Raw genomic sequence first — 17,715 nt, 5'->3', positions numbered from 1 at the left:
AGTTAAATGCCAAAAGAAAAGCGATCACGTTTTCCGGTGAGTTTTATACCTACCTGATACACAAATGATGAAGGCGTAAGAACAAAATTGTACATTTCCACGCTAACGGTTTATGGGGGTGTGGCACAGGTAGCTTTTTATGCTAGAAGGTGACTAAGTAGTGATAGCGTTTGCTAGCATTGTAGGCTGTTCCAGACCAAGTGGTTCCCATAATTTTGGTCGAATTTTAGATAGAATATTGACAGTAGCAAACACGTTGGTTAGCTAGTCTAGCTAGCTAAGTCAGCTAGCTGCGTCTAGTTATGTGTGGAATGCATCTAGATAACGATATGCCATGTAAACCATCTGGCTTAATGAGCTCAGATCTAGCACCACTGTGTTTATTTACTAGTGCTAGCTAGTTTTAAACTGACATGCTCGAGCTAACTTCTTAATTTGATGGCCAATGCATTGCTGTCTCGTTACACGTCTGGCCTCAAGCATCTTGTGAGCAAATTAACATGGAATAACATAGCACTCCTGCTTGTCTGCGTGTACCATGTACTATCATTTTGTCATAGGTGTGAGACATAAGGCTACAGTGCAGTATGCAACGCGTCCTGACCTGCCGAAGTTGGCCTACAGGAAAGTAAAGGGGAAGAGCCCAGGGGTAGTCTTCTTACCTGGCTTCGCCTCCAACATGGGGGGACAGAAGGCTGAAGCCCTAGAGGAGTTCTGCAAATCCCTAGGTCACTCCTATTTGAGGTAAGATAAGTATACCACTGACTAGACTAGATGCACTAACATCACGATTCCAGGCTGATGCTGAGTGAAATGCTGCAACATTTGAGGATATTCTCACCCTTTGTATTAATAAGCCTTTACTGAATAAACATAATATTATTGCGTTGCCAAATGTCAATGACAGTTAGAATTTTTTGGTATCTCTACACCATTGGCGTAGTCTTTTTTCCAAGGCTGGGTAACGTGCCCTGATGAGGTGAAGAGAACTCAAACCCAGAGTTTGAGTTCTTTTGAGAAGAAAGATGGTTCCGCAACGTTTTTTAACCTCCTTTAGCTTAAAGAGAGACTATAGAAATAACTTCAAAGCAGTCTGTTATTTCACGTGGTCATAGTGAGGTTAGAGTCTTAAAACTCTCTGGCGGTCTGTCCTCTTGGTAGTGATGGGGACTCTCAACACAGCTAGAGCCACAACCTCTCATCTGTTCTGATTCTCCAAGACTTGTATGCAGCCTTCGACACGATCAGCTGCTTCCCACTTCTAAGCTCCACACTGGCTGAAATGGGTACTGCTGTAACCCCTCTCTCCTGGTTCAGGTCCTACCTGACTGGGGAGAGTCCATTCCTGCACCCCACACCCTTACCATAGGTGTCCCATAGGAATCTGGGATGGGACTTCTTCTCTATCTACACCAGATCCCATGGCTTGGTCCTCAAATCACATGGCCTCTCCTACCACTGTTACCCTGACGATACATAACAGGTTTGGAGTGGAAAAGCGATGGGATTGGTGGCTCCACCTCAGCAACTGAGGGGAAATGGGAACAGCGCCCAACGTCGTTTTGCTATCAGGTTGAAGCCGTTAGGGGTGATTTATCTCTTGAGAAATGCAGCAGGTGGCTCTTGGTGCCTTTTCAGATGGACAATTACTTTTGATGTGTTTAAATTCTTTGATGTGGTAGTTTTAGTCATTTAGCAGACATTTAGTCATTTAGCAGATGCTCTTATCCAGAGCGACTTACAGTAAGTCCAGGGACATTCCCCCGAGGCAAGTAGGGTGAAGTGCCTTGCCCAAGGACACAACGTCATTTTGTGACAACTGGGAATCGAACCGGCAACCTTCTGATTAATAGCCCAATTCCCTAACCGCTCAGCCATCTGACTCTGGTACCTTGTATGTTTCTCCTAGGTTTGACTACACAGGCTGTGGTTCTTCCGAAGGTGCATTGGCAGATTGCAGTGTTGGCACTTGGAAAAAGGATGTTCTGTATGTTCTCGATGAGCTTGTTGAAGGCCCACAAGTAAGTGTCTCTTCATAGCATATACAAGCATGTTTAAAAGTGTCTTATTTTCAGGAACCTCTTTACCCAGACCTGTTTGACCCGTTACGTTCCTCCTAATACAAATCCTGTTTCAGATCCTTGTTGGCTCCAGTATGGGAGGCTGGCTGATGATCCTGGCGGCCATAGCTCGTCCAGAGCGGACTGCAGCCCTGGTCGGCATCTCAACCGCTGCAGATCACTTTGTTACTGTCTTCAACACCCTTTCTATAGAGGTGAGTCCACATGGTGGGTTCCCTGTATGTGATGAAGAGCCATACAAAATGGAGATACAGTATCGTCGTACTATGGATACAGTTCTGAGCGGAGGTTGTTTTCGATGTTCCTTCTCTTTACGTCTGCCTTTGCCAGTAGACCTTTTGCTTTCTGCTTCCTGTTTCTTGTAGGCGAGGAAGGCGATTGAGGAGGAGGGCCAATGGGTGGTCCCCACCAAACACAACGAGGAGGGCTCCGTCACATTCACGGTGGACTTCCTGAAGGAGGCGGAGCAACACTGCGTCCTGCAAAGCCCCATTCCGTGCACGTGCCCGGTCAGGCTCATCCACGGGATGAAGGACCAGGACATCCCCTGGCACATCTCCATGCAGGTGGCCGAGCGCGTCCTGAGCAACGACGTGGACGTCATCCTCCGCAAGCACGGCAAGCACCGCATGACGGAGAAGGATGACATCAAGCTCATCGTGTATACCATCGACGACCTCATAGACAAGCTGACCACGCTGGTTTGAGAGGGCGGCGGGGGGGGGGGGGGGGGGGGTGTTGTTCGCCACAGGACTATGCAGTGTGGTGACACCACTCTGACCTCACGTTCCCCCACACTCAGGCCTGTGTTCATTGTACCCCTAAGGTGCTACAAACGTAAAAACACAACGTGAAAAAGGGAAGTTTTTTTGTTTGTTTGTTTTTGACATCCCTGGTGCCATCTCAGTGTAATCCCCCAATGAGAAAAATATCTATAAAGCAAACAAAGTGGTGGTGCAGCAGACGTGCCTTTTGTGATGTATGCATGTGCATTGAACAACCAGTAGAAGGCAGCAAATGCAACTGTGCGTTTCATGGTCATGCCCCAGCTTGAGCACGAGAGGGAGCCGAGATTGTAAAAAAAACGATTGATCAGAAACAAAATGTCCCTACCCGCTGTTTGGATATCTTGCTGTTTTCCACTCATTACCATTTTCTCTTCCTGTGCTAGCTGGAGGATTTCCTTTGCTGAACAGACATGGATTGATCTTTCAATGCCATTTGATTTTGCACCTGGGGTTTTTGCATGATAGATTATGTATGAAGGACTGGAGTATTATGAGCCTATAATATTGTTATATTATTAGTGTATAAAAAATATTTATTGTTTTCAATTGTTTCAGTACAATTTTTGAAATGAGAGTGCATTATACAGATGATACTCGTTGCCCCTTCTCAGAACGTTGATCTTTGCTCAGTTTGTTATTTTATTGTGGTATGTTCTTGAACGATTGCACATATGCTATGTTAAGATTGACAGTACTGCACCCATGTATGTTAGTCTGGTTGGGTCACTGACTCGGTGTAGTCAACATTCCTATTTCCTGGTTAAGACTGTGTCGGAGCTGTTAACATAGAATTGTATCTGAAGTTAGGATCAAAACATGTATTCCTAATATTTAAAACTTAGTTTGCTGTCCGGCATATTTTTTTTAAGCCAGAAGTGGTTTAGTGGTCAACATCAATGCAACAATGGCTTTAATAGATCACAACCATTAGTCCTGAATCTAGATATTTTATGGGTTTCCTTTAATAAAGTACACATTTTTTATAATATTTGTAGGGAATGTCAAATTGTTTGTTTTCTTTAGCACTGTTTTTTGTTTTACTGTAGCACTAAGACCATGATAACCATCCCACCTAAATGGCTTAAAAGCATATGTACCATTACTATTGACTGTCATCACACAACTATCTGGCTCATCATGATAAATACTGTTATTTCTTCACAAAACCATGGTTTGCACACTATACTTTATGTAAACTTATTTTTATGTATGTGCGACAGTATCACTTTTCATGACATTATTAATTGCTTTCATTAATTAAAGATCAGTGTTGACAGAGATATCCGTAAACATTTTCATTTTTCACAGTTCCTACTGGAAGTTTCCTCCAACAGTGTCTCCACTATGTTACTCTTCGAGTTCTAGACATGTTCCTCAAATATGGCGAACAGAAGTGCAGTGTTGGTGTGAAAGGCCCATCTATGTGAATCCTTGGCGCTGAAATATGTAGCTATAGCAAGTTTACATCAATTGCCTTTGGCTCACACAACACCGCCCCTGAAAGAAAGTTCTGTTCCCTTCACATCCATCTGTGACATTTTGGGAGCCTGCAGACTCTTGCACATGCCCTTAAGAAACAGTTCACAACTTCCCTGCTTCAGGTAAATAACCTCTACAGTTTGCTGTTACTTGTAAATTATTTTGTATTGTTGACCAGGGCTAATGTTGTCTAAGGAAAAATTCAGGTTCAAAGTTCAGGTCAAAACTGAAAGTAGATGCTATATGTCTCATTTAGATTTATGAACTAAGACCTCAATTATACACAGTGTGATATTAATGCTGTCTCCACAACTTTCATGTGATGATTCTACATAAAAACATTCCCAATGTCCTTATACAACTTGAAAATATTACATTTTTCAGATGAAAAACATGAACTTTTTAATATGTTTTGCTCTCTTGAGTGGTGAGTATTCTTTTTGGTCAAAGGTAAGTCCTATTTTGCAAGAAGTTATACTGAATGGATCTTATTCGAACAAGAATTAAAGTGACTTGATGTCCCTAGACTTGGATTTATAGTTTGAGTCTCATAGCACATCATTTTTGTTTCGTAATTTCAATTATATTTTTGGTAAAAAGGCAGGGGAAGTTAGAAATTCAAAGTGACACATTTTGACAGGGATTTTTGCTGCCCCGTTCATGAAAGAAGAGGAAGCAAAGCGATTTATCAGACTGAAGAGACAGTCAGGCTACTGGGATCCCAACCACTCTCAGAACCAATGGGGCTACACCGTTCAAGAACAGGTACACAACTATCAGCATGGTGTTTACTGTATTCGATTTTCAAATGTCCAGATCTTAAGGCATATCATAGGCCTATTGTGTGTATTCATGATACAATATACTCTCTACTCAAGGCTAATGAGTACTGGACAGCTCTTCGAACAGATGCCCAGTACTACATGGACATGGGCAACCTGATGTTTGACCGCTCTGTGGCAGCGTGAGTATGTGATTCAGATAGGAGATCATCTGCATGGTCTACAATACTTAAACTCATACTACAGTTGCACGTCTTGCGTTTATTTGTTTTCCAGTGAGAACAACAAGCTGTATATGGAGATGCTAAGGAATGCTCGAGCTCACCTGGATGCGCAGACAGGCAGACACTGACAGATGGCGTATGGAGAAGCTCGTGCCAAGAGTCATAGTCGTCATCCTCTTGGTTACTGTATCTGCAATTCATTTTATATAGCCTACTCACTCAGCGTGTGTGCACAAGCGCTGTGCCCTTAAAGATGAGCACGTAAGACTGTTCATGTGTTTTATAAATGTCGAGAAAAGAGCACTTAACATAGTAGTGTAGCACACAGGACGCTTGTGCAGAATGTTAGATGCATTACTGACTAATCCTACATGCATGAATGCTCGAATGGAAGCAGATCAATAAAGCAAACATTTATGTATGGAAACACCAACAAAATCAGTCGTTTGATTATATATTTGGACAAAAAGTCGCAACATCAAAACATATAACATCGACATAAACTTATAGCGGACTTTACAGTCATCAGTCTCAGTCTCACATCATTTGACGAGCCATAGGATACGTTTTGTTTATTTTCCGTAGCGGCGCTGAGGCATCAATTGACTTTCAGAATCAGTGCACTCGTGCACAAAAAGCAATTGGCTAGTCAGAGAAGAACGGATGCTGAGCGCTGTACCGCACCCATTAAAGATGTCAAGTGAAATCCGCCCATGACTGCAGAGAATCAGCAACCAGACTCAAAACGACGTGGATTAATATATTCCGTAAGTAGGAAATATTGATCCAGATCAGAAAAAGGCCAGGGGGCGATATTATTCCGAATGGGCCTAGATGTCCCATTTTGCGCACGTCATGGGATTCTCGTTTAATACACTTGATTGATTCTTCAGTTTAAGGACACCAGATAGCCTAACTAGTAAACGATATACAATTTTTGACATGCTTTCATAGGACGTTGAAAATATGAATGTTGCATAGGCCATGTCCCTGCGCTAACAGCAATGGCGTTTGAAATTATTGCTTTGGAAACCATCCAGTGGGGAGCAGAACACGGGCGCAAATTCTACACACTCTCAGGCTACTTCATGTAAAATGGCACTTTATACACGACTTATTTAAATCTAGTGTAATGATAAAAAGACTCCTCATATTTATCACAGCGCAAGCACTACAACACGTCTTTGAGATGTCCGTTTATGCTTATGAAAGCTTTGTGATTGTTACATGCAAAACTATTAATTATGTATAAAGGCGAAGGCACAAAACAACGCATAGCCTACAGCAACAGCCATCCTATCATGCGTTTGGCTCCCCTCAGACGCAGTACAGAAATGAGTTGAAATTACCTTGCCTGTTTGTGTCTGTGTGTGTATGTGTTGCGTATTGCACCTGCTTGGGCAGTGAGAATTTTCTTTCAGTCACCGTGTTGAGAGAGCAATATACAGAGCATCTTATCCTAGCAGCGATGGCTAACAGAGGACCCAGTTATGGGCTAAGCCGAGAGGTGCAGGAGAAGATAGACCAGAAGTATGCCGTGGACCTGGAGACCAGGCTGGTGGAGTGGATCATCATCCAATGTGGAGGAGACATTGATCGGCCACAGCCAGGCAGAGAAAACTTCCAGGACTGGCTCAAGACTGGGACAGTGAGTATCCATGAATCTGTACATTTACATTTATTCATTTAGCAGATGCTTTTATCCAGAGCAACTTCCAAGAGAGAGCTTTACAAAAGTGCATAAGTCAATGATCATAAACAACGAGATAGCCCCAAAACATTGTGGGTAGCCAAAACATGAAGCATACATTGTGAAAAGCAAATAAGTGCCAATGGGAAGAAACATAAGAGCATGTAGTTAAACAACTTACAATTACACAACATGAACCTCAAAAGTGCAAGAGTTCTGTAGAAAGTGTTTGTTGTAATCATTTGTGTATGTAGGAAATTTAGTCATTTCAAACTCTAAATATTGCAGCTCTGATGACACAGTGGGGTATTATTGCAGAATCTAGGAGTATTCTATTTCCATCACCTCTTTACCTTGTGAGTGACAAAACTGCCAATGCACTCCCTGAAGAGGTTGTATCCATCATGGAAATACATTAATGTCTTTGGCCAGATCCTTTGTAGGCTCATCAACAGCCTATACCCTCCTAGTGATAAGCCTATTAAGAAGATCCCTGAGACAAAGATGGTGTTTAAGCAAATGGAAAAGATCTCTCAGTTCCTACAAGCAGCCGAGGCCTACGGAGTAATCAAAACAGACCTCTTCCAGACTGTGGACCTTTGGGAAGGTAGGTATCACATTGTAACCTCTCTATCACGGACCGTGTCCTATAGTCACTGTCTCACTAAGTATCCACCCCTTTAGGAGAGATCATTCAGTCGCGTCTCCCGTTTGTTTCTCGGAAGTTTGATTCCGGATTCAATTAAATATTAGTGTGATACACACAGGGAAGGATTTAGCCGCTGTTCAGAGGACCATATCCGCTCTTGGCAGTATCGCCCTCACAAAGGATGACGGCCATTATCGTGGGGAACCCGACTGGTTCCACAGGTGAGAATGAACTGTTTTCATCTTTGTTTGCGCCGAGTCATACACAAGCGCAATTACATGAGGATTATGCACTTACACAGCGGTCCATTTCAGTGCACCAAGAAACAGCATAGGGCTAAATTGTTCCTCTGTGTACATATTCATTCCGTTGTGTGAATACAAGATGCAAGCATGTTCGTGTGGAATCACGTCTCCCCCCCCCCCCCCCAATTCCCTTTCATGCCATCCTTAATATAACAGTTGAATGTTCAATTGTGTCTTTCAATCTGTGCATAACCAGGAAAGCTCAAGGCAACCGGAGGGAGTTTACTGAAGAGCAGCTGCGTCGTGGTCAGAATCTGATTGGGATGCAGATGGGGAGCAACCAGGGAGCATCTCAGTCTGGCATGAAGGGCTACGGCATGCCACGGCAGATCATGTAAAAAATAACACACCTCCGGGTGAGCAGAGTGGGGGGCGGGCTCTTTGTTTTTAACCCTCTCTTGAGGCATGAGGTTGCACTAGCTATGTAGGGTGCCTAGATGTCACTTATACAATAAATGCAAATCTTAATATTGAAATCTGAAGATTGTTTACGTACTGGGAGTGTGATGGGAAAGAGGGGAAATCCCGTGGATGTGGATTCAGAAATCCTTTACATGGGCCTTACACCCTTTTACACAGTGGTGTCATTTCCGTCAGTGTGGATGATGTCTGTGCCTCAGTTATCACAGGTGGGACAGGAACTATGCCATTGTTTTCTAGAACACATTTATTTTGTTTTGAAGCATTATTGTAATTTGTTATCCAATAACCTTAGTATTAAAATGTAATTCCTAATGGCACTATTATTTTTTATGAAGTACCTCACTGTGGAATGTGAATACGAGGATGTTACACTACAACCTTTGTTGCATGTATTTTTATGTTGAATATTCAGTAACAGAAAATGATAGTCAACAACTTCAGAAATATTTTTGTCTTCTCGCTATTACCTAATCGACACGTTTGAGTTACACTGTGTTATATGTACCTTGGATAAGGTGTAAGCAATTAAACTACTGAAAATACATAAAGGGCAACTTTCAATTGAATTGTTAAGAGGTACTATGACAGCTTTCCTCCCCTACAATGATGTCCAGTTCAAGGAAGCTTTTCGAAAACTCATTCAACCGCTCTTGGAATTAGCGCCTCTCTTTTCCTGATTGGTCTCCTCCTTGCTGCAGGCCTGCAGAATATCCATCACCTCTCTGGTCAGTCCTGCATCAGATGGCTCCCTCTTCACAGCATGCGTACTAAAATACAAACCAGTATTTAGGTTAGTAAAGTCAAGGTGATGCTGTTTCATGAAAGTGAACATTAATTTTGTTGTTTTGCTAAATGGATCCAAAGATCACTACATTTATGTGTTATAATAAGATATAAATACTCAATATGGCTGCACAGCACCCATTCTCCAGATAGGTTAAAAACATGTCATCCGTTCATGAAGGCATGTTGATAAAATCAACAGAAACGTACAGTTGAGTGCAAAGGTTTGCATCCTCCTGTTATGAAATGTCAAAAATAATCAAACGAAGTAATGTATTTCATCAATAAGACATTTAATCCATGTATTACAAATGTCCTCTCATCGTCACAAGTTACTGCAATCCACTCTACCTTCCACCTTCTGCAGGGCACCAGGGCCCAACGAAGCCATACAGCCCCAAAACATCACCAAGTTTGAGCGTTGAGTTTTCAATGGCCAAATAATTTGACTTTTGTTTCATCAGACCACATAATTTTGTTCCAAAACTGAAAGGGTTATTTTTATACTTTTCATCCTGAAACCAAGGATGTAAACTAGAAGTTTGATTAGGATGCCAGTCATCTCAATAAGATGTAGGCTGCTTCTGTTCCTCTACCTTTCTCTGGAAAAGGGAAACATTTCACAAAGTTAGAATGTGCATTTCAGAACCCATCACGTTTACATTTAGTAAACGCTCTTATCCAGAGCGACTTACAGTAAGTACAGGGACATTCCCCCAAGGCAAGTAGGGTGAAGTGCCTTGCCCAAGGACACAACGTCATTTTGCACAGCTGGGAATCGAAACGGCAACCTTCTGATTAGTAGCCTGATTCCCTAAGCGCTCAGCCATCTGACCCCAGAAAACTGAAAACACTGAAAACAGTTTGGGTGACATTCCACAAGTGAACTTGATTCTACCGTAATCAGATAATCATAAGTCATTGCTTGGATGTCAAATCTGGGGAATGTTTAGCATGTGCAGTATCTCAGGTTCTAACGGAGTGGTTCTCAACCCTGGTTCTCAGGGAACCCCTGTCCTGCATGTGTTAGATGTTGCTTGACTCCAACACACCTGATTCAAATGCATGTTCGTTACCAGGCTTCTACAGAGCTCGATAACGAGCCATTTATTTGAATCAGGTGTGTTGGAGCAGGGAAACAACATGCAGGACAGGGGTTCCCTGAGGACCAGGGTTGAGAACCACTAACGTCTCTCACAAGGTATTTTCTGAGAGCAGAAATTTCCACTGAGAGAAAAACATCACAGAAAACTACAGATTACTCAAGATACTTGAGTTGTAAGTAAAAAAAATCAGCTGTACTGATGAAGTTGAACTTTTTAAACAATAATGGTCACCATCTATCTTCCCAGTCAGTAAGGTTATGTTGTAGGAAGGGAGATAAAAACATCCCCATTCAACATGCTGATCTTGTATTCTGGCTACATTCTGATGTGCAGTGTAAAGCATTTGAGTAATTTAATACAATTTCTGAAAAAATAACCAATATCACAAACTCGCAGCAGCAGTGATGGACAACACCAAGCACTTAGACACGATTGGGCTCTTTGTAGAGCACTGGAGTATGTTTGCTGGAAACTAAATTATTATGGGAATGTTCAGATCAATAATAGATCATCTAAATTTTGAGTAAAAATTTAGATTAGAGTCATTAGACCTGTGTCTTAAAATAAGTACATTGTAGCACCTCCGCAATTGGCGTCAAGGGGAGGTGCTGAATGACTGGTATTTATCGCTGTCATACATAAGAAATCTATTTTAATTACAGGATTTAAATCCCTTTCTCGGTATTGGCAAGACTCGCTATCTAGTCAGACCTCAAAGATAAAGTCAGTAAACAATCCCGTCACCTCCTCCATGGAACTCCTCTGGGTAGTGGAACTTGTAGGGGATTGGATACTGGTCCCCTCGCCTGCTTGATCCTCTTGATGAGCTTCACAGCTGTTCTTCTGGGCCAACCACAGCTCGTACTGGACTGGAGTTTTCTTGAGGGCACAAGAATAAGGAAAGCGATCGATCTTATATTAAAGAGGGGAGGAAACCTGCAGGAGATGCAACTGAAATTCTAAGTAGAAGTTAAAAAAATGATGTTATTGAGCCATGACAAAAGAAAATCACGTAATAGCCAAATTCAAAATGTCAATCTTGATCAACAGGAGCCACTGACAAGCCTAGAAGAAGAGGGCTTACCATGGTATAAGCGAATCCCCCTTCCTACACAGACAGATCCTCAATGTGGTGCCGTAGAACCTTGGAGAACGCGACTCATTCTACTTCAGAATCTTCTGAAGATGTTCCTTGACAGGAACATCTATATATTTTGTTTCATAAATAAACAAACAGACCATCAAAAACTAGGTATCTAAATAAACAAATTATAGACTCACCTGATCACTGGATATGACGTGGTTGACCACCTTTCCAAAAGGCTCTGCCAGTTTGAAGAGGGCCTCTTCCAAGCCGTAGACTATTCTGATAGGCTTAACAATAACCACCTTCCAATCTTGCAATAACAAGAGTCCACTAAATAGAAATCATTTACCCAACTGAATTGTGAGCAAAGTAGTAAGTAATCTAACAATTACATTGACTCATACAATATTGTTTTCCTACAGAGCAGATCACTATTTGAATGTAGGGGGTAGGTGCATATATAGCTTAATGGTATAGCGTATGATCAAGAGGTTGCAGGTTCAAATTCACCCCTGTACGTCGTTTGGATAAAGTCTGCTAAATGAATACAATCCACCAATCTGTATTCAACTAATGTAGCCTTTCCATTTTATCAGTGGAGGATCTCAACCTACTAAATGCTACAAGGCCTTCAATTACGTTAGAGGGGTCAATGGCCAGGTATCCACAACTTGGTTACTTGGAAGTGTTGAACGATCATGAGTTCCTACGAGTTGTCGTGATGATTAGCGTTTAAATCAACCTTGAACTGTCTCGTCTATAACCCAGTCATGCTCGGGGTCTCCGGTTTCTCTAGGTCCGAGTATGGAGATCACCCGTGTTTGTTTACTAGCACCTTCTCTCAAACAATGATTGTTTTCTTATCCTTTTTACCTTTGAATAAGACCACACCAAACCAACTACAGTAACCAAAAGGTCTGTTCCCTTGTAGCCCTTCTGGTTTTGAACAATACTATACCTATACGAGAGTAGTCTGAACAGTTTTATACAGTGAATCTTAACCCCTTAACCCTTCAAATACACCAGGTAGACACGGCATTGCCATTGCTGGGCGTGATTCCCGGGACTCACCTTTGTCATGGCGTGGTGTATCCCTTGGATCTGGAGGAGGGCCCCTATCCTTATGTCGTCTTGTGCCTATCTATTTTAACTTTACTAGTCTCTATAAGTGAGAACGGACAACGACTGTCTTTTAACTTTTTATTTGATTAGAACAAAACAATACAGTTTATATCTCCGTTATGGAGTGGTTATATAAAAAAAACAATCTTAAAACTAGATAATCCCCTTTGTATGAGGTATGCTTCTAAGTCTCTATATCCGAGTGAATAGAGATTCTGAGGTAGAGATGAGCGAGAGAGCTCTGAGAGCTGAGAGGTAGAGTGCTGCGAGCTTGAGAGCTTTTTTAACATTGACATACATATCATATTTATACGCTTCATACTGCTTGATACCCCCTAATTGATATGACATGTCTTTCCTAATTTGGGCCATGCTGGTCACCTGTTCCTATGCACAGGAAACCTGGACACGTCTCTCCTTATTTGGGTAAGGGATGTGTGGGAGTCAGATGGCTGAGCGGTTAGGGAATCAGGCTATTACTCAGAAGGTTGCCGGTTCGATTCATGGCCGTGAAAAATTACGTGTCCTTGGGCAAGGCACTTCACTAGGGCTGAACGATTAATTGCATTTGCAATTATATCGCGATGTGACAACAAGACTTTGTAATTGCAAAGGCTAAGATTTTACTTTGGTGCACGTTACACTTAACCTTGACATGTAGGCTACTATGGCCTCAAGCCGTTTCTACCACATCCTATGCAAACAGTTTCTAATACATCCTGTCTAAATACACATATGCAAGCAGTTTCTAACACATCCTGTCTAAATACACATTCTATTTATAAAGTATTTCCATTCATCATTTCTCCAAGGTTCATACAAACAAAGGCTTCTTAAGGGTCCTTCAACACCCTCCTATGCACCCTGGAGACGTACATAGTTCTTCACTGTGTCCAAGTGCGAGTATAGGCGTTCCAGAAGACAGGAATGAAGTTCCCCTCCTTGTCATGGAACCCTGGCTCGCGATATTTTCCTTGGGTCATGAGTCGGCATCCCCAATTGGCGCAGTCGGACCTTTCCCATTGGCCGGTCGAGGATACAACCCAAGGGCCTTGGTAGGAATCAGTGAGATAGAACGCCTCCTTATAGGATCCGGGCACCTTTTCAAAGATCTCTACATGGTCATTCTCGTGGGGTCCCCAATATACATGTGCCCACATATATCTGCCCTGCTCCCCGTATTCCCATATGGAAACATCACAGAACTGTTTGTTTCTTCCCAGAATTCTACTCCCTTCCATGCTATATTTTTCCCGATTATCATGTATGCTGATCAATTTTGATTCCGCAATGTGTTCCATAAGGGTTTCCCAATCAAGTTTCTGCACATGATCGTCTGAGGGGTTTATTGTTCCTGGCTTTATCATGCGGATTTGTACCCATTGGTAAGGATTTGTCAGAAAGGAATTGACCAGTTTCTCTGGCCGGGATTGTAATAGGCCTCTATATCTACTATTTCCTAGTTTGAAGAACCTCAGTCTGTCATTGCTCTCCTCTGCTTTTTCCCTATCTGAGGACCGGTCTACTGTCCTAGCCAACCGTCTCTCTTTTTCCAACCCGTCATGTAATTCTTTTCTCGCTATAGCCCAACCATCTTCGGGATTTAACACGGACGTTTCCAGATTTCTCTCAGATTTTATCTCATTACTCTGTGTGATTTTTATAGCAGCTTTCCCGGGAATGGGCATTTCAACAGTAGGACCTACTATCTCGGTGGACTGGGGTGTGTTAGCCCATTCTAGAATTTCTTCTTGTTTCATTTCCACCACGGGGTCCATTTTCCGATCCTTAGAGGGATATACCTCTACAACGGCTCGAATTATTTCTAGGTCTGGATCTAGGTTTACTTCTTTGTTTACAGCTCCATTCATTAACTCCCTTTCTAGGGTTTCCTTCATCTCATTCACATGCCGGTCTATGTCGTGAAGGTCTTCCCAATTTCTGGGAGGCAATCCCTGCTCCCCAGTTTCGGGATTGTAAAAAAATTGCACTTGTTCCATATCTAAATCTAACATATCTTCCATTTCGTCAGAATGATCCTCTCCCCCAAAACTAATAATACGTGTCTCGGTTTCCTCTATTGTCACGGGCAACCAGTCGTCTTGGTGGGGTTTTGCTTTTTCTGCCTTTTAATGCCCTATGAGACTGGGAACGCTTATTGCTTTCGCCTCTGTTTCGTGGGTCCCCATTTCCGCCCATGTAGGCACGAAGTTAACTGTTGTTCTAGCTTCCTCATGGTTACTGCCTTTTCGGGTTTTCTTTTGGCCGGATTTCTTCTTTGGAGGGTCTGATACTCTTGCTGCCTGCAACTTTCAGGTGAAGTATGGTTATTATGGGTTGATTTTTGTCCCTTTGGCCAACCGATCATGCATTTCATAAATCCTTCTAAATAAACTTTAACTCTCTCTTCTTGAGGACGTATGAGGTACGGTCGGACTTTGTAGTATATAACAGATAATACACATTGGTCCTTTTTACGGACTATTCAGTATTACCCCATGTCTTCCTCGTCTATGAGGGGGTTGGGCAAGAATAATTATACTGTCGTTTTGACAAAATACGTTAGATATCTATGACGTGTGGCAACCATCATTAGTATCCCGGAAATAAGGGTAAGTCTTACTGGTTGAATCATGGCTCCCCCTGTCTCTGCATATTCCTGAGCAGGGTTGGTACCATTATGAGTCTCGTTATTGGTTTGGTTGTTCATCCTTGCTTCTGTCTCGCTCTCTGTTGAGTAGAGTGTTTTGTGTTACAACCTGTCCTTTATCTTGTCATACTGTGTGCTGATAGACCCTGCCCGTTTTCTATTTTATAGAGAACCATCATTAGCTGATTCTTCGTCCATTCCCATACATTGGTACCTATGTCAGCTATGGACTATGCCTAACGTCCCTACCGCTGATCCTCCCAATGTTACCCCCATTGTTAAGACTTGTGTCCAGGTGAGATTCACATCTTTCCTTCATTATTCATCAGAATTGCAATAGCCTTGATATAAAAGTTAATGTGGGGTAGATTGGAAGATTATTCACCTGAGAGTCGATCCGAGCTGTGTTGTTTCTTGAACGGCACTGAAGGGCGGGGCACTTTCCTGGGGGGGGAGTGATCATCATTATCTGGCCTGGAAGGAAGCAGATTAAGGCAGAGAAATTTGATTCACAAAGACTCTGTAGGTTCCAGCTAACACAGTGGTCTATTCGGTCTATTGCTATTGTCTAAAGCTCGCTAAATTAAAGCAACACTCCTCTAATACGCCGCTCTTCCTCCCTTTGTGGAATCTATGCAAATGCACCTACGGTGGCATCAACTCTTCATGACAACTACCAATAAATTACAATAAAAAATAAACACATCAAATCTAAATGTTCTGTTCTCATGGACTGTGGAAATCCGTCAAAAGATAATTTCAATCAAAATCAAGCCCACTCCTAATAACATTTCTCACCCACGATCGTCTCTTGAATCAGCGTGCTCTTTCTTAATCTCTGTTTTAGGGGACACATCTCTCTGCCTCGCTTCTTCTTGAGCTCGTTTAGCCTTCAGCTGCATTATAAGAGCGGGCAAAGTCTCCACACTTATCTCACTCTCTGGCATCTGGGCCAGGGCATCCATATCTTCAGGCAAGAGCCCTAGAGTGGCATACAAGTTCATAGTACTCATCGGTGCATCTCCAGAGCCTTGCAGGTGTGTGGTGGTGTCACTCTCACAAGAGGGGTGTCCGCTTTCCTCCATCACTAAACATTCAGGATAACAGAAGAAATGTACTAATCAAATTAAGGTATAAAAGGCATGGCTAACACTTTATTGGAAGTGTAGTGTATACTATGTAACTGCATTGAAATACACAAACTAACAACATTGTAGTAGGAGTTGGGCAGGATGTTAAGTGCGCACAGAGTTAAGTTCCTTTTACACTAAAAAGATTGGTAAGACGTTTGTTATTTTATTTTTTATAAATGTGTAGTCAACAAGTCTATGTTACAAGTGCAGTGTAACAATTGCCTACGGTAAGCTTAAATAGCTCAAGGTTTTTGCTCATGGCACAGGAATTGGTCATACAATACATGCAATGAAATTACATGTAATGACAAATGTATAATTAAATATTGTAATTTAACGTTGGGTCTTCCATTCATGCAAGTTCATCTGGACCAGCTCATTTAAGTATGAATCTTGTTAGATTGTAACTCGCTTTATGTTTTGCTAGCAGCACGGGAATGTTACTTGGCTAGTTAACTTTGCTATTTCAGATGTTTGTAAACACTGCTAGACTTAGTGCTTCGCTTCAGTAGATACAGTGTCGAGCATACACCCAACCCATCACATTGTCTTCACTATATCTGGGCAATATCTTGTTTGCCATTGTTGAACGATCGTGGGTGCCGACGAGTTGTTGCGTTTTATCAACCTTGAACTGTCTCGTCTTTAACCCAGTCATGTTCGGGGTCTCCTGTTCTATCAGGTCCGGGTACGGAGATCACCCGTCTTTGTTTACTAGTATTAAATATTGTTTTCTTATCCTTTTTACCTTTAAATAATACACCTAAACGAGAGTAGTCTGAACAGTTTACACAGTGAATCTTACCCCTTCACACAATACACCAGGTAGACACGTCATTGCTATGTCTTAATCACAGGTCGTGGTACCCGGGTCTCACCTGTCTTGGCGTGGTGTATCTCTTGGATCTGGAGTGCTCAGACTTCTGTCGTCTTGTGCCTGTCTGAGCTTTAATAGTCTCTATAATTTAGGACGGAAAATAGCTGTCTTTTATTATTATTTTTTGTTTAATAAGTAAAAAAAATAGTTTATATCTCCGTTATGGAGTACAATATTTCCCCGTTATGGAGTGGTTATACCTCTTATATTTTCTAAATTCTTTAAGCTAGATAATCCCCTTTGTATGAGGTATGCTTCTAAATGCACTTAAGTCTCTGTATCCGAGTGAATAGAGATTCTAAGAGTTTCTTAGTGCAAGCTAAGAGAGTGAGAGCAAGTATCTAACGTTGACATACACATCATATGTATCACTTCATACTGCTTGATCGTCCCCATTTCTCTCCTAATTTGGGTTATGGCAGTTGAACCCAGTCAGCACGTGTTCCTGTGCACAGGAAACCTAGAGCTTCCTGTTGATTCTCTATGCAAGCAGTTTCTAACACACCCTGTCTTATGGTGGTAGAGGATGGTTCCTC

General features: G+C 42.1%; 4 protein-coding genes across 5 annotated transcripts in view; 3 read left to right on the top strand and 1 right to left on the bottom strand.

Annotated features, from left to right (window-relative positions):
• Positions 1-4,141, top strand: part of abhd10a (abhydrolase domain containing 10, depalmitoylase a) — a 4,242-nt gene extending 101 nt beyond the window's left edge. Inside the window, exons 1-6 of one of the 2 annotated variants that reach the window (XR_010874818.1) lie at positions 1-36; positions 561-744; positions 1,910-2,021; positions 2,138-2,275; positions 2,447-3,755; positions 3,787-4,141. The exon at positions 1-36 is cut by the window's left edge and continues 101 nt beyond it. Coding sequence is in view for 1 of the 2 variants with exons in the window: in XM_067229090.1 (XP_067085191.1) it covers positions 1-36; positions 561-744; positions 1,910-2,021; positions 2,138-2,275; positions 2,447-2,788 (812 nt within the window). In the remaining variant the exon portion in view is untranslated. Of the gene's footprint in view, positions 37-560; positions 745-1,909; positions 2,022-2,137; positions 2,276-2,446 lie in introns of both variants that reach the window. The other variant, XM_067229090.1, reaches the window with a different exon arrangement.
• A 614-nt stretch (positions 4,142-4,755) lies between these two features.
• Positions 4,756-5,778, top strand: LOC136933793 (uncharacterized protein C3orf85-like). Its single transcript, XM_067229316.1, has 4 exons — positions 4,756-4,775; positions 4,989-5,113; positions 5,227-5,312; positions 5,407-5,778. Exons 2-4 carry the CDS (start codon positions 5,009-5,011, stop codon positions 5,480-5,482), a joined length of 267 nt encoding a protein of 88 aa, XP_067085417.1. The 5' UTR covers positions 4,756-4,775; positions 4,989-5,008; the 3' UTR covers positions 5,483-5,778.
• Positions 5,779-5,954: 176 nt separating this feature from the next.
• Positions 5,955-8,960, top strand: tagln3a (transgelin 3a). The gene is made up of 5 exons (XM_067228953.1): positions 5,955-6,121; positions 6,759-7,002; positions 7,477-7,651; positions 7,812-7,914; positions 8,195-8,960. Exons 2-5 carry the CDS (start codon positions 6,823-6,825, stop codon positions 8,334-8,336), a joined length of 600 nt encoding a protein of 199 aa, XP_067085054.1. The 5' UTR covers positions 5,955-6,121; positions 6,759-6,822; the 3' UTR covers positions 8,337-8,960.
• Positions 8,961-12,593: 3,633 nt separating this feature from the next.
• On the bottom strand, positions 12,594-17,212 carry LOC136933773 (matrin-3-like). Its single transcript, XM_067229292.1, has 5 exons — positions 17,181-17,212; positions 15,968-16,256; positions 15,555-15,643; positions 15,143-15,249; positions 12,594-14,828 (listed from the first exon to the last, which is right to left on the bottom strand). Exons 2-5 carry the CDS (start codon positions 16,252-16,254, stop codon positions 14,649-14,651), a joined length of 663 nt encoding a protein of 220 aa, XP_067085393.1. The 5' UTR covers positions 16,255-16,256; positions 17,181-17,212; the 3' UTR covers positions 12,594-14,648.
• Between the last annotated feature and the right edge of the window lie 503 nt (positions 17,213-17,715).

This window comes from Osmerus mordax, chromosome 25, assembly GCF_038355195.1.
Source record: "Osmerus mordax isolate fOsmMor3 chromosome 25, fOsmMor3.pri, whole genome shotgun sequence".
Lineage (NCBI taxonomy): Eukaryota > Metazoa > Chordata > Actinopteri > Osmeriformes > Osmeridae > Osmerus > Osmerus mordax.
Note: the sequence above shows the minus strand (reverse complement) of the source record. Positions and strands in the feature narration are given on the sequence as shown.

What these genes read in the sequence shown, in the direction of transcription:
- LOC136933793 (XM_067229316.1), top strand. Translation starts at nt 5,009, where the DNA reads ATGAAAGAAGAGGAAGCAAAGCGATTTATCAGACTGAAGAGACAGTCA. An exon ending in GCTACACCGTTCAAGAACAG is followed by an intron (nt 5,114 to 5,226) that starts GTACACAACTAT and finishes TCTCTACTCAAG; the next exon opens with GCTAATGAGTACTGGACAGC. An exon ending in TTTGACCGCTCTGTGGCAGC is followed by an intron (nt 5,313 to 5,406) that starts GTGAGTATGTGA and finishes TTTGTTTTCCAG; the next exon opens with TGAGAACAACAAGCTGTATA.
- tagln3a (XM_067228953.1), top strand. Translation starts at nt 6,823, where the DNA reads ATGGCTAACAGAGGACCCAGTTATGGGCTAAGCCGAGAGGTGCAGGAG. An exon ending in ACTGGCTCAAGACTGGGACA is followed by an intron (nt 7,003 to 7,476) that starts GTGAGTATCCAT and finishes GTCTTTGGCCAG; the next exon opens with ATCCTTTGTAGGCTCATCAA. An exon ending in GACTGTGGACCTTTGGGAAG is followed by an intron (nt 7,652 to 7,811) that starts GTAGGTATCACA and finishes TGATACACACAG; the next exon opens with GGAAGGATTTAGCCGCTGTT.
- LOC136933773 (XM_067229292.1), bottom strand. Translation starts at nt 16,254, where the DNA reads ATGGAGGAAAGCGGACACCCCTCTTGTGAGAGTGACACCACCACACAC. An exon ending in GATTCAAGAGACGATCGTGG is followed by an intron (nt 15,644 to 15,967) that starts GTGAGAAATGTT and finishes GCTTCCTTCCAG; the next exon opens with GCCAGATAATGATGATCACT. An exon ending in CAGCTCGGATCGACTCTCAG is followed by an intron (nt 15,250 to 15,554) that starts GTGAATAATCTT and finishes TCTACTCAACAG; the next exon opens with AGAGCGAGACAGAAGCAAGG.